General features: G+C 38.2%; 1 protein-coding gene across 4 annotated transcripts in view; it reads right to left on the bottom strand.

The window, feature by feature from the left end:
• The window catches only part of CRTAP (cartilage associated protein), an 83,321-nt gene extending 68,298 nt beyond the window's left edge, over positions 1-15,023 (bottom strand). For all 4 annotated transcript variants that reach the window (XM_026718703.2, XM_087918494.1, XM_087918496.1 and 1 more), the window contains exons 1-3: positions 14,460-15,023; positions 4,043-4,192; positions 3,424-3,595 (exon numbers count right to left, since the gene is read on the bottom strand). In XM_026718703.2, coding sequence (XP_026574488.1) covers positions 3,424-3,595; positions 4,043-4,192; positions 14,460-14,918 — 781 coding nt within the window. In that variant the 5' untranslated portion in view covers positions 14,919-15,023. The remainder of the gene's footprint in view (positions 1-3,423; positions 3,596-4,042; positions 4,193-14,459) is intronic.
• Positions 15,024-15,785: the final 762 nt, after the last annotated feature.

Here is a 15,785-nt window from a genome sequence, read left to right as displayed (position 1 = left end):
TGCACTTCAAAGAGGTCAAGGAATGCGGGTCTGGCCAGAGTGCAGGTTCTTTGAGTGTCTATCCGCATGTACATTTTCACGGCATCTTCAGGGCATCCTTCAGGATACACTTTGGCTAAACAGATGGGAAGACACGAATGAGGGCACGGTGAGTCAGCATGCAGTGCTGTGCAGTTGACACTCATCCTTGGTTTTGGTTGTGGTTTGGCAATCTGCCGAGGAGCCCTGCACACTTCTGTGTTACTTTGAGGCTCCTTGTCTGAAGGAGGGCTACAGGATATCTGTGGCGGCGGCTCGGAGTCTGGATGGAGCGTGGTTGGGTGCTGGTCACTATTGCATAAGTCGCATTGCACCTTGGCTGTGCAGTACTTGGACATGTGTTTGGAATTGCAACACTTGTAGCAGTATTGGTACTCCCTTAGCAACTCTTTTCGTTGGGTCAGTGATTTCTCTGCAAACCCAGTGCAGCTGTTCAGCGAGTGATGAGTGTTGTGCATAGGACAAAACTGTATTCTCCTTGTGTTCAGAGATCTAAATTGGGTTGTATCTCGATGAGTTCTCTCCCCAACTGTGTGTGGATGAGGAGTCGATCTTGGTTTTATGGACAACCATGAAAGGTCTTTCCCTGGTAGTGTGCATAGGCCATGAGGGCAATATATGATCGCTGTATCTTCTGTGACTAGGAGGACTAACAGCTCTGAGTCCATGGGCCTGGTGTGTGTTGCACACTGTTGCCTGGTGGGACATGAATTCTTCAAGAAGTGTGAAGGGTACAAAGTGGTGATGACCCTTGGCAATGAAGGTGTCAGTCAACTGGAACCACTTTTCAATTAGCACCTGCAGAAGTTTTCGAACAATTTTGTTCTGCGTGTTGACGTGATCGAGACAGGCAAGTGCCGGTAAGCTGGGATCCCATTGTGCCGTTCTTAGTTGGACAAGTATGTTAGCAAGGTCTATGATTCGGCGAGGCTTGTCGATAGGAATTTTAGAAAAACTGTTGAGGCTATCCAAGGGTGTTGCTTCTACGTCCTCAGAAGCGCCATACAGTTCATCAAGCCTTTTTCATGATAACCGTAGGGCAGCAGCTGGGTCATCTAAGTGGGATGCCAAAAGTGCCCTCAGTATTTCGGCAGACTGTGGCCCTAGCCATGCTATCAAGTGTCCAATTATTTCATCAGGGTTCAGGCATGCCGCAGGAAGTTTCTTCCATACTAGATACTCGCCGCCGCCTGGCTTGACAGAGAATCTGCGAACTCCGTTGGCGTGCAAATTTAGCTTTCCACTTTGTACAGCCAAGTTTCTCCAGTAATCTTCAGCATTTGCTGAGTTGGGGGGAGGTATTGATGTAGAGGGTTCTTCTCCTGGATTCTCATAGAGTGGGTTCGGGTTGTAAGTCAATGACGGGTTGTAGACTTCCTCCCAGTACTTACGGAGGATGTCGTTCTCCCATACTGGGGATGATGGTCGAGCGTCACGCTACTGTGTAGGCTGGGCGCAGTTACCTTGTGGTGCCTGGGAGCCAGATTGGTATTGAGGTTGTGGCAGGAATGCCGCCGCCTGTGGATTGAGTGTGGCAGTTGTCGTTGATGGCATGTCGACTCATCGAGAAGTTATGAGCACTGGCGGGCTACGCTGCTCGGCCAGCAGGGTGTGAGACATTGCAGTAGGGTTGCTGGTGCTGGGAAGAGAATCTCGGACCTTAGTATGTACAACATAAGTTGGGAAAGGTTTGCTGTTGGTGGGAAATGAATCTCATATTTTAGGTCATACGCCAGTAGCATAACTGATGTGTAGTCTGTGGTTGAGATTTATCCCTGTGCATCTCTGGTTGTGGGAGACTGCTGGGCAACTGAGGTGGTTCCATCTGCTCGTTTCAAAGCGAGTGCTGCTCATCCACGTAGGCCTTGACCCGTGTATCTGGGCTCTCTTCTCCCAACTCATAGACTGGCTGAGACAGCACAACTTGTACTAACTGCTTTTTCACTAACATAGCTATGTTTCCCATAATTAAGTAATTACATTATACTATCTAATTACTATGGTTTTGATTGCAATTTCAGTCAAAATTTATTTTCACAGATTGATATCTTGACTGATTTTTTTTCTCTCCAATCTAGATTTTAACTATTTCTCAGCCTAATGTGTCATCATGTTGTAGGACCAATTCATTCAATGTATACGCTAAACAGGTAGGACAGAAAGAGAAGAAAAAGAACATTTTTTTGCAGAAGCAAAACCTTTCTTAATAAGTGATTATAAATATTATATTTAGACTTCTTTTATGTCAGAAAGAGACATATGGAAATTCCTGTTTTCTATTTGTAGCAAAAACTTGATATTATGTCAAAATTTAATTAAATATGAAATAGAAAATACATACTGTATATGTAGGCCTAATTTATGTTTTGAACTTCATCTATATAATCACTTGAATAACCATATTTATTTAAAATATGAATAACTTCATTTGTAATTCTTATTCTCACACTCCTCCTCTCCCCATTGGCTGAAAACTGATTATAAAACATATCGTGCATGTGAAATTTAGAAAGTAAGGATTCTTTCAAGAAACCCTTTCATAGGGCGATAGGGGCTTGGGTGGATATTCTGGAGACTTGGCAGCTTAGGAGAATAGAGATGGAAGAAATATTCAGTCTGAATGGTGAACATATAGATAGATGTTGATAGAGATAAAGATTCAAGAAAGGAGTATGGGAAGCAAGCTAAAAAATGAATAAGAATTAAATATTCTCTCATCCATTTTAATAAGTATTAAAATGGATGAGAGATAATGGATAGAAAGGAAACACACACACTTACACATATTAATTAATTCTTTTCTTCTAATATGATGGCCTGATTAGAAAATTGTATAGCGGTAAAAATAAGAATACACACCTTTATATGAAGCCATAGTTAGATGGAAAGATTGGAGGCTGAAAAAGGGTATAAGTATGTTTAAATAATAGGAAGACTGGTACTTCAATGATGTATTGTGAAATTGAACAATTAAATAATGACTATATCTTATATAAACATGTGTATTAATATTAGGATTAACAATGGTAACCTGATTAGAATAAAGGCAGAAATTAGAAATAGGGGGAATATTAGCAGATATAATTTTTTTTTATAATAGAAGTAATAATTTGATGGAAAAGACTAGAGGGTGAAAGGTGGTATTATCATGTATGCTTATAACATCATTGGCATTAAAATGGAATATTGAAATATTGAATAACTACTTTTAAAAAACCATGTATATTAATACTAGGATTATATAAGTTTGATTAATATAACAACTATATGATTATCATTACTGATATTTGTATCAAAATGAATTATACCCAGGGACCACACTGTATTGATATTGATGTATATTTAAAAATAAAAATATAATAAAATGTTTTAAAAAAGAATCACCTGCAATAGACAGATAAAACTCCTTAAAATCTGTGATCTCTCGGGAGCCTTCACAGGCAGCTGTACAATCATCATAGGCTTTGTAGAAATCAGGAAGTGCCAGTTCTATGTCTGAAATTGAGGTCCTCCAGTTTTCTCCATTGTAGGCCCTTACTGCCCTGACAAAGAGAGTCTAAAAGGCAAGAAAAAACTGAAGGAATGTGACAAACATTTTATTTGAATGACCTAATTTAAGAGTATATCACTATAAGCTTATGAAACTTAAATTTTGCTTTGCTTCACTCTCTCTTTTTCTTGGGCAGCAGATCCAAAGAGGTTATCTCTCCAATAGATAACTTAACAATTACATATTTTTCCCCATGAAATTTACATTGCCTTAGATTTATGGGATTTTCTAATAAAGTCCTGTATTAAAGAATTTCCTTCCACCAATATTTTGAAATTAATAAATTAAATGTAATGGATTGTCAAGGGACCAAAATTAGGCATTTTTAATAAAACTATTATTATTACAATTTACAAATGAAAATAAGAAATTATGGGAGGCTAAAATTATTATTTTTATATATTTTTACAGAATATAATCAGAAATGTTCATAAACAAGGGTAGAAACAGTACCTCATATGATTTGATTTCTAAATCTTTAATATAATCTTCAGCATCAGGCATGCTTTTATAATATGCCATATTCCTTTTCATCATTTCATCATCCGGATGTTTCAGAAGAAATGTATGTGCAGCTGCAACAGCTTTTGGAAAATTGTTTGCCTAGTGAAAAAAGATTTGGAAATATGTGTGTGTGTGTGTGTGTGTGTGTGTGTATACACACACTACATACATACATATATATATGTATGTGTGACACACACACACACACACACACACACCATGCCCAGTTTAAGTGTGGATAGATCAGGGGTCTGCAACACACTCAAAGAGCCACTTGGGCCTGTTTCCCACAGAAAACAAAACACCGAGAGCCACAAAACCTGGGTGACCATGGCTAACTCAACATCACTCTCCCACCCAGTCACATGAACTCCTCCCCAGCCATGCCTACCCAAGTTTTGTGGCTTCCCAGGTTTTCTTTTCTATGGGAAATAGGTATCTCCCTGTCCCTCCCTCCCTCTCATCTCTCTTTCTCCCTCTCATCTTTCTTTCGCTCTCTCATCTCTTTCCCCCTCACTCCCATTTTCTTTCTCTCATCTCTTTCTCTTTTTCTATCACCCTATCTTCCTCTCCCTCCCATCCCTCTCTTTTCTTTCTGTCTCTCTTTCATCTTTCCCTTTTTCTGTCTCCCTCCCTCTCCCATCCTTCTCTCATCTTTTTCTATCTCCCTCTCCCCTCCTCTCTCATCTTTCTCTCTCATCTTTCCCTTTTTCTGTCTCCCTCATCTTTCTCTCATTTTTTTCTTTTTCTATCTCCCTCTCACCCCCATCTCTTTCTTTCTTTCTCTCCCTCGCTCTTTCCCTCCCTTCCTCCCTCTCACTCCCCACCTCCACTTCCCAACCCGCATTTCTCCAGCCCTCACCTGCAATTCTCCATGTTCCTCCAGGCCTGGCTTGCTGATGGGGGAGAGCAGCCCTGACTCCTCTGCTGCTCTCCCCTAGGGACCCAGCCATCACTGCTGGGGAAAGGCACAGGAAAAGAAAGCAAACAGAAATTGCTATTGCTGAGACAAAGGAGATGAGATTGGGGAAGGCACAGGCAACCGAAAGTGGTGCATTTCAAAGGCATGTTTCTCCTTTGAAACATGCAGCTTTCTGTTGACTGTGCCTTTCTCAATCTCAGCTCTTTCACCCTAGAGAGAACTGCTTCTGCTTGCTTTTTCCCGGGCAGCAATGGCTGGAGCTGGGGTGGGGTAGCAGAGGAGTCAGGGCTGCTCCCCCCACTCAGCAAGCCAGGCCTGGAGGATCGCAGAGAGTTGTATGTGAGTGGCGGAGCGTCAGAAGACACACTCCAATGTCTCTGACTTCCAACTCACCAATGGGGGCGCTTCTGCCAGGCCATATCCCCCTGGGCTGCCCCCATATCCTGCTGGGCTGTTGTGCTCGGCACTTGGTGGGGAAGAGGAGTGCTTCTCCATGTGGCCCCCTTCTTTCTCTTGGTACCGCCAACAAGGGAAGAGGAAGGCCCAGCTTGGGGGATGGCCCCCACCCCTCAAGATCCGCTCCCACCATTCTCTCCCAGCACTCTTTGCTGGCAGCAACAGCAAATGAACAGCGACAAAGGCGGAATGCTATTGCTGCGCACAGGCAAGTGCAGGGGCACTTCGTTCCTGTGTTAAGGCTCCAGCTATGCCATTGCCATGACAGGAGCCACTGCAGAGGGTCCAAAGAGCTGCATGCAGCTCCAGAGCCACAGGTTGCTGATCCCGGGATAGATGGATAAATAGACAAAGGCAGTAAGAATGGAATCAGATGCTGACTGGTTTAAAGTCACCCAGTGAATTTCTTTGACTAAAGGAGGGCTAGGAAGTTTCCACTAATACATATGATGGGCTACAACTTTCAGAATTCATATAAATGGATAGTCCAACACATCTGGATGGCTGAAAGTCGGAAAGCTAGGCTTCTAGTATTATTTTTATAACACTAAAAAAACAGAAAAATAACAATTGGCCGAAGAATTCAGGAAAAAAAATTGATGGGCCTAAGAGAGCACAAAGATTATTGAATTTCACATTTGACAATGTCAAGTACAAAGCAGTTGTATGACATGCAAGAAACATAAACATACATGCAGGTGGACAGTGTTTCTCGACCTTAGCAGCTTTAAAATGCATGGACTTCAATTCTCAGAATTCCCCAGCCAGCATTCTGGCAGACGAATCCACACATATTTAAGAAGATGAAGTTGAGAAAAGAGGGTGGAGCTGGCGTCGCGATGATACGGCGTGTGATCTTGAAGATCTGAGATCGCCGCCGATATCTTTGCTTCTGGATGGTCCAAATGGATCTAAACCATCCCGAAGAGACAATGAATGTAAAGAGAGCATCCTGTCGATCCCAGGGATACTGCAAAGTCCCTGGTAGATCCAGGAGAAGCTCTTTTTGCCAGCAGCAAAGAGGCAGCCATTAAAGCTGCTGAAGCTGGAACAGCTCCGAAACGGGAGAGAATGGAAAGAGAAAGTGTGCCGGTTTGGTGAGAGTTTTTCCTTTAAGATTTAAAAGAACACCCTAAGGAAAAGAAAGAATTTGTAAAATCTGAGACAGAAGTGGTTAAATGGCAATTTTAAACAGGAAGTCAAAATTAATATTTCTTTTTTTATTGCTGGACTTTTAATGTATGATTTTTTTACTTTTAAACTGGAGTGGTTTTCTTTTTTATCTTTCTTTTTTTGGCTTTATAATATTCTATGCTAGAGATTCCCCTTCAGCTTTTTTTTCTTTTAAGACTTTTCTTCATTTTTAAATAATTTTTAAATTACATTTTGTTTGGAAAAGGAGGGGGAAAGTGAAAGTAGAGGAAAATATGTAGCACTGCCAACTAGAGGCTTAGAAATATTGTTTCCTTTTTTTCCCCTCTTTGACCAGACAAAGCTGAGAAAGATCTGAGGCTTCTTTTCAAGGACTTTGAGCCTGTTTGATAAGATAGAGGGAAGAGCACGGGAGAGTGTTATTGTAGGTGCTCCTCTGGGTTTCTATCAGTGGCTGGAGTCTGGTATTGAAACTTATAGAAAGAAGACGGTAGGACTCTAGAGAAGAGAGTTATAAAATAGTTTGGAACTTAACAAAAAGCCTTGGATAATTAAATAGGTGCAGTGTGTTCCTTCACTTTTTTTTTTTTTTTTTAACGTTGGGCTAATTTCTACTTTAACAAACCCCCTCCTTATTAGTCTACTATTTTTGATAGTTATTTGGACCTTTGGCCTTTTGGATTTTTTTTTTTTTTTGCTTTTGGAGTCTATTTTTATTTTTGCATCTTATTTTAAAGGAAAATCTTAGTATTAATTTTTTCTTTTTCTTTTTAAGGGAGTAGTTTTTTTTTTCCTTTTTTCTCTCCCTTCTCATCTTTTTATCCACCTCCTATATTGGTTTTTTCTCTGGCTTTTTTTTTCCTTTTTATACTTGAGACAAACCCGAAGCACTTTATTTCATTATTTTTCTTGCTACCCACAAAACTTAACAATTTTTTCTTGCTACCCACAATACTTAACAATTTTTCCTTTTTCTGTTTATGGTTTTTTTCTTCTTTTTTTATTTTTCCTGCTATTTTAACCAATTGAGCGGATTAAGACAAGAACCTGAAATTTTTTTTTTTACTCTGCTTCCTTTTTACTTCACTGTTACAATTGGTCATTAAACGAGTAGATTAAGGTCTAGAAGAACCTGAAGATTTTGAATTGTTTGAAATGAGCAGGAAACAGCAGCTGGTTCTTCAATTCCTACTTCTTCCTCTTCACCATATGGAGGACAACATTCAATACAGATGATGTTACAACAAGAAAAAGAACAGGAAAAGGTGACGCTGCAGATGATAATGCAAGGAATTCAAAACATACAAGCAAGAACAGAGAATATTGAAAAGAGAACAGAGAAAACTGATGAAAAGGTGGAGAATATTCAACAAATGATGATGAAATATGATGAGAGATTCCAAAAAATTGAGGAAGAAGATAATCAAAGAGATAAGAAGATTGGAGATATTGATGGCAGATTAACTGTGGTTGAACAAGATAAAAGTGGGATGCTGGGAAGGGAGATGGACAGATCAGAATTTTATCTTAGATTCCAAAACATAGAGGAAGAAAAGGGACAAAACTTGGCAGAAATAATGATAGAAATCTTGGCTGAAGCTCTGGAAATAACTAAAGAGAAGATGATGGATGGAATAGATGAGGTCTTTCGAGTTTTCACAAGGTACACAATGAGAGAAGTTCTTCTCTCATTGTGTACCTTGTGAAAAGAGAACTTCTCTTTACCAAGACAAGTTCACATCAGATTTACAAAGAAAGCTATTAAAATGCAAACACTGCAGGTGGCAAGAGAAAACATTGAAATATAAAGATAAGCAGATTGTGGTTTTGAAACAAGTACCCAGAAGAGTGAGAGAGATGAGAAGAGAGCATCGATTCTTGACTAAAATACGAGGGTTATCCACAAAATAGATTACGTTTTCATCTGTAGCAAGAAGGGGAGGAGCTAGCCTGGCCATCTTTGGTCTGTGCATCCGCCGTTCAGTCTACATCTAGTTGTGCTAGTGGGAAGTTCGTATCGTTGCCCGTTATTTCACAGCAAACATTTGAAATGTGTGCTGCAATTGAAAATCCCGCGAGTTGTGAGGTGCAATCAGATGGGTCAAACATGTGAACAGTGAGACCAAATTGCAGTCTATGGAGTGGGGGCAGACAAATTCCCCCAAAAAACTAAGAAAATGTTTGCAAACTATCTCTGCAAGGAAGATTATGGCGACTGTTTTTTGGGATAGACAAGGTGTGCTTCTTATCGATTTTCTGGAACATGGTGCAACAATAAACTCTGTGAGGTATTGTGAAACGTTGCAAAAACTAAGAAAAGCAATTCAGAACAAGCGTAGAGGAAAATTAAGCTCAAAAATTTTGTTTCTGCATGACAATGCCCGACCACACACAGCAAATCGCACTCGAGAAGTCCTGAATGCTTTCAAGTGGGAGATTTTTCCTCATTCGCCCTACAGCCCCGATCTTGCACCAAGCAACTACCACTTGTTTCCAAGGATGAAGACCTGGCTTGGAACACAGCGCTTTGATGATGCGGAACTGCGGGCGTGCATGACTTACTAGCTCAAATCTCAGGTGGCTGAATTTTATGACAATGGAATTACAAAGCTTGTTCACCACTATGATAAGTGCCTCAATTTGTTCGGTGAATATGTTGAAAAGTAGTATTTAAGTGTCACTTTCAAGTGTATATAATAATTTTTTTTCCCTACACTTTATTTTTTTTCTATCACAAAACGTAATCTATTTTGTGGATAGCCCTCGTACTACTCAAAAAAGACGTGAATTATAGATGATTGATACCAGAAGGTTTAATGTTTACATAGCAGGAACAGAGACACAGGATTGATTCAATTGAGAAAGTAGAATTATTTTATATAGAATACTTCGGAGAGAAAGAGGAGACAGAAAAAGAAGTGTTGTTAATTGAATTTCAAGAGGACGGTCAAGCAGCGATTGAAAAAGAAGGTGCAATAGGCGGAAAGGTGGAAGCTTAGAGAAAGAGAACCAAGATCTACTAGAGCTGCAAAACCTACTTATATATCATGGAAGAGAAAAAATTGATTAAAATTAATATAAATGGAATTAATTTAGCTGTTAAAAGAAGGAAAACTTTCCATCAATTAGAGAAATTAAAATTTGATATAATCTGCCTACAAGAAGTACATATTAAAAAGCAATATGAACAACTGTTGATACAGCCAAAGCTAGGGAAAATATTTATTTCTTTGACACAATGCAAGAAAAGAGGAATGGTCTTATACATCAAAGATACTATTCCAGTGAAATTGATCCATACAGATGATGATGGAAGACTCTTAATGGTCGAAATAATGGACAATAATATGAAAACACTCCTGATAGCAATCTATGCCCCGAATGAAAATCAAGAAGAATTTTATAGAAAATTAGATATGAAAATAATTGAACTGGACTATGTCAATATTTGTATGATGGGAGACTTCAATGGACTAGTAGACAATAAATTGAACTATACAACACAGAAAAAAACAAAACAAAGCAGAAAGGCTCTCCCCTATATCCTTTTTTAAAATGATAGATGAAATAAATTTAAAAGATGCATGGAGAGAAAGAAACGCTAAGACCAAACAATATACCTTCTATTCAAACAGACATTCATCATGGTCCAGAACAGATATAATATGGATGTCAACAGAATTGATCGCTAATCTCCAAGAAATAGATATTGAAACAAGTACCTGGGCAGATCATAATCCAATGACAATTAAATGGAGAGGACAAAGAAGAAGATCTAGATGGACGTTAAATAATACTACATTAAAGGAAAAAGACTTCACACAGTGGATGGAGAAAGAACTGCCTTTTTTCTTTAAAGAAAACAAAAAAGAAGACACATCAATCCAGAATGTTTCGGATACAATGAAGGCATATGCCAGAGTCTTGATAACAGACTACACAAGGAAAAGAAATGTTATGAAAAGATTAGCTTTTAAGACATTAGAGGATGAGTATAAGGGCCTTGAAAAAGAGTTACAGAAAATGCCACAGAAAAAGGACATTAAGCTAAAAATGGATACAATTAAACATAAAATGGGATTAATGGAGAAAGAAGAATTAGCACTGAGAATCAGAGGTGCGAAGCAGAACTATTTTGAAGATGCAAATAAACCAGGTAGATGGTTAGCATATAAACTGAGAAAGGAGAACGCATCAAGGAAAATATTGCTATTAATAGATGATCAAGGCCAAGCTTGCTATGGAAGTAAAGAGAAGAAGAAAATCATACGAGATTATTATGGGAAACTATACTCACAAGAGAATATTGATGACGAAAGAGTTAAACAGTACTTACAGAATGCTAATCTACCCCAGATACCTACAGAGATTGAAACAATATTAGAAAGCAATATAAAGATGATGGAGTTAACTGAAGCACTTAAGAAGCAAAATAATGAAAAGGTACCAGGTCCAGATGGACTCCCAGCGGAATTTTGTAAGACATTACAAGAATCATTGAATCTCCCATTGTTAGAAGTCATTAATGAAGTTATGTCCAAGAAGAGGATACCCAAATCATGGTCAGAATCTTATATCACACTTGTCCCAAAAGAGGACAGTGAACCACTACAAATCAAGAACTATAGACCTATTTCTCTACTAATTATAAAATTATAATTATAGAATTATAAAAATTTTGCTTCAATATTGGCAGAAAGACTCAAAAAATACTTAAATAACTTTATTCATTCCGATCAAAATGGATTCCTGCCAAAGAGACAAATCAAAGATAATATGAGAATAATTTTGGATACTTTGGAATATTATGAGGCACATCCTGAAAAACAAATGGCTTTGATATTCTTAGATGCACAGGCGGCCTTTGACAATATGAATTGGCGATTTATGTTACTACAGATGGAGCAGATGGCCTGTGGTAAAAAAATCCATCCATGCAATCGAAGCTATATATCATAAGCAAATGGCAAAGGTAATGATAGAGGGAGAATTGACAGATTCTACTGACATAAGAAAAGGAACAAGACAAGGTTGCTCACTGTCACCTCTGTTGTTTGTGTTAACTTTGGAAGTGCTAAATAGAAACATTAGAGAAGAAAAGGATATAAAAGGGATAAAAATCAAAAAGGAAGAATTTAAATTGCAAGCATTTGTGGATGATCTGGTTTTCACTTTTGAAGATACATTAGAAACAGCATCAAAACTGATAGAAAAGATAGAGGTCTATGGAAAGGTAGCTGGTTTGAAAATAAATAAAGATAAAACAAAGATTTTGACAAATAATATGTTATTAAGACAAAAGGAAGAATTGGCGGATGTTTTGAAAATTCGGGTCACAAATAAAATCAAGTATTTGGTGATACATTTGTCAGCAAGATGTAGCACACTCAAAGAGAATAATTATACTAAACTCAAGCAACAGATAGCGATAGCTTTGGCGAAATGGGAAAACTTACAGTTATCATTAAGAGGGAGAATATCAACAATCAAGATGAATATATTACCCAGAATTTTATATTTGTTTCAAACAATTCCAAATAGGCTTGGAAGAGATTACTTTGAAGATTTAAATAAAATTGTGTTGAAATATATATGGCAGGGTAAGAAAGCGAGAATAAAACTAAAACTCTTGCAAGAAGCTAGAATAAGAGGACGATTTGGTTTGCCTAATGGGAGTTGTATTACCAAGCTACAAATCTGATGTGGATTAAGGAATGGATAACATTAAGAAATACTAGATTGCTGACATTAGAAGGACATGATCTGTTGTTAGGGTGGCATGCCTTCCTATGGTATAAAGGAACTAAAATACAGCGGAATTTTAGAAGACATTATATACGGGAGGCTCTGTGGTTAAATTTGGAAGAAGATTAAAAGGAGATTAAAATTTTATTTGAAAATTTCAGTCTGGTTATCGACTGTTGAAGCATTTTCTTATCCTATAATATATGAAAAGGAACAGCTAGATATGGTGAAATGTTGAATGAAAAGGATGAACTTAAATCTATGCAAAAATTAGAGGAACAAGGTATAAAGATGAATTGGTTTTCATATGCGCAAATGTTTTAGATATGATAAAGATTTTAAAACAGAAGGTTTCTATGATAAGTTGACTGATTTAGACAAGATCTTGGCAGGTACTGATAAAAAGGTGATTAAAAATTGTATGGATATTTATTAGAAATTAAAGTAGAAGAAGAACAAGTTAAAGAAACTATGATTGCTTGGGGGAAGAATTTTGGATATGAGATTGATCTAGAGAAATGGCAAAAATTGTGGTCTCTAAATTATAAAACGACAATGTCAATAGCATACAAAGAAAATTTGTACAAGGTGTTTGTACAAGGTGGCATCTGCCCCCAACAAGAATAGCAAGAATGTTCAAGAACAAATCTGAAAAATGTTGGAAATGTCATCAGATACCTTGCTCATATTACCATATCTGATGGACGTGCGCGGATGCTAAAAGATATTGGACTAAAATCCACACATGGTTGGAAAAAATGACAAAAAAACATATAGACTTGAAACCAGAGATATTTTTATTGGGAATCTTACTCGAAACATACAGTAAGGAATTGAAATATTTGATTGTAAATGTATTAACAGTGGCTAGGATTGTATTTGCTAAAAACTGGAAAAATGAGAAAATACCAACGCAGGAGGAAGTTATTAAGAAAATAATGGAATGTGCTGAAATGAGTAGATTGACATTTGAAATCTGAGAACAAGAAGATAAATAATTTTATAAGATTTGGGATTTATTTTATCAATGGTTGGACATGGTAATGAAATATGTAGATTTTAGAATATAAAGAATATATAAAGATCTATTGTTTTTAGCATAATCATAATATAATTATTGGATAGATTTGGGATAATAATATGAATTGTCATAAAATAAATCAATTAAAATATGGATTATCTTGCAAAACATGAATGAATAATAGTATAGTCAAATGATTAATAATGATATCAATGTACTTAGGAATATTTGACAAATAATATGAGAATATATACAAGTAATTGTAAGTGATGACTATGAAATGGAGGCACAAAACAATTTGTAAACCAACCGACACGCTGTATGTACATAAGTGGAAGACGGCTTGATGTTTTTATGTTGCGTTTGTGTATGTTTGTCTAAAAAAACAATAAAACTTTTTCAAAAAAAAAAAAAGATGAAGTTGAGAAAAAGTTTCAGAATTAATCTACCACCCAATAGAAAGTTTTAAAGTTTTTCAGTAAAAAGTGAAATACAAGCCTGAAATTCAATTTATCTGACTATACATTTGATTCTAAGATGATGACCCTTCCTTTGTAATAATATGGAGGGAGTTGTTAGAAATCTTCCTTCCAGAAAAATATGAATGATTCAGCTATCATTTTCACTTGCTTATATATTTTGTTCCTCCCCTCTAAATGCATAGCAGTGAAAAATAATTAAATTTTTCCAATCCAGAGATGATGTAGAAGAAAAACATTTGTGGATTTCTGCCTTTCTGTTTAAAAAGCCTCAACTTAACATATGGAAGAAAACTAAGAGTGCGGAATGCCTTGAATCAGAAAGATCCGGACTTCATGAAAACTTTGGAAAGAGAAGGACGCAGAAAAGTGGCGCAACCAGTGGTGTATTAACTATTAAGCAGACTAAGCACATGCTTAGGGCACCAGGCCCAAAGAGGGCACCACAGTTGGGAATATGGCTTCGTCTGTACAGTTATGTACAAAGGAGGGGGGCACCAAGATTTGCAAGATTTGTCAGTGCTTAGGGCACCAGCGAGCCTTAATCCACTGGGCGCAACGGGGCAATGGGCTGCGCGAGCGAGCGGCTACCTTGAAGTAGGCGAACTGCAAGAACTTGTAAGGATCGCGGCGCTGGAATTCTTCCAGGACTTCCCTGCTGGGCTGAGACTGGCGGAAGGCCGGCAGCCCTTGCTTGCAGCGTTTCAAACACTGCGTTCTGAGTAACATGTCCCCGAAATAGCGCAGCTCCGGGAAACCGTCGAAACGGTCGGCCTCCTTCTCTTCCTCCATGCGGACAGAGCTACAGTTGAGGTGACAGAAGGCCTCGCTGTCCCGCAGAAGGCGATAGAGACGCAGGCTCATTTCCAGGTAGTTCACGGTCTCGGGCCAGTTCTCGTTGCTGTATTGGTCCAGGCCGTAGCGGTAGGCAGACTCCAAGGGCATCAGCTCGTCGCGCGGGAAACTCCTGAAGCTGTAGCGCTCATACTGAGCCCCCGCCCGCGCCCACAGGAGAGAGAGAGTGGCCACGAGTAGCGGGCGCTTCCACATCTTTCCCAGCTTAGAGGACACCACGTAGCAAAGGAGGAAAAAGTTCAGCCTTCCCGTCCGACTCCGAGAACCAGGCGGAGATCCTGAAGGATTGACGTACAGTTGGACCCCTCCTCCTGACGCGCGTTGGGGACGTCGCACATTTTGGGGAGAAACAGATGGGGAAAATTGGGTTAGCAGTTAGATCCAGGGATCTCACTTAAGAGGATTGGCATAGTTGGGTACTTTAGGAAGCAAAGTGCAAGAAGATTGACCTTGTTCTAACGTTTATATCTCAAGGATAGATATTTCTCATCTTCTGCTTTTCCTGAAAGAATAGATCAGCATTTCAAAGGGTATGTCTCTAAAAAACCGAAAATGAATATAAACATGTTGCCCTTTTGTACAGATAATCCTTGACCTAGGACAACAATTGAGCCCAAAATTTCTGTTGCTAAGTGAGACATTTGTTAAATGACTTTTGTCCTTTCACAACCTTTCTTGCCATGTTAAGTGAGTTATTGCATTTGTTGAGTTAGTAACATGGTTGTTACATGAATCTGGCTTCCCCATTAACTTTGTTAGAAAGTCACAAAAAGGTGATCACATAACCTCAGGACACCGTAACTGTCTTAAATATGAATCAGTTGCCAAACATATGAATTCTGATCATGTGACCATGGAGATGCTGCAATAGTATAAATGTGAAAAATGGTCATAAGTCACTTTTTTCAGTGCCATAACTTTGTTATTAAATGAACTGTTGTAAGTCAAGGATTACCTGTATTTATTTTCTGTTTATATCAATCACTTAAACCAGTATTTCTCAGCATCAGCAAATTTAAGATTTCAACTCTTTAAGTTTGAAATACACTGAATTAAATTATT

The sequence above is a fragment of the Pseudonaja textilis genome, chromosome Z (assembly GCF_049901715.1).
Source record: "Pseudonaja textilis isolate UNSWEBS1 chromosome Z, rPseTex1.2, whole genome shotgun sequence".
Lineage (NCBI taxonomy): Eukaryota > Metazoa > Chordata > Lepidosauria > Squamata > Elapidae > Pseudonaja > Pseudonaja textilis.
The sequence above is the reverse complement of the archived record's forward strand: the minus strand, read 5'-3'. Positions and strand labels throughout refer to the sequence as shown.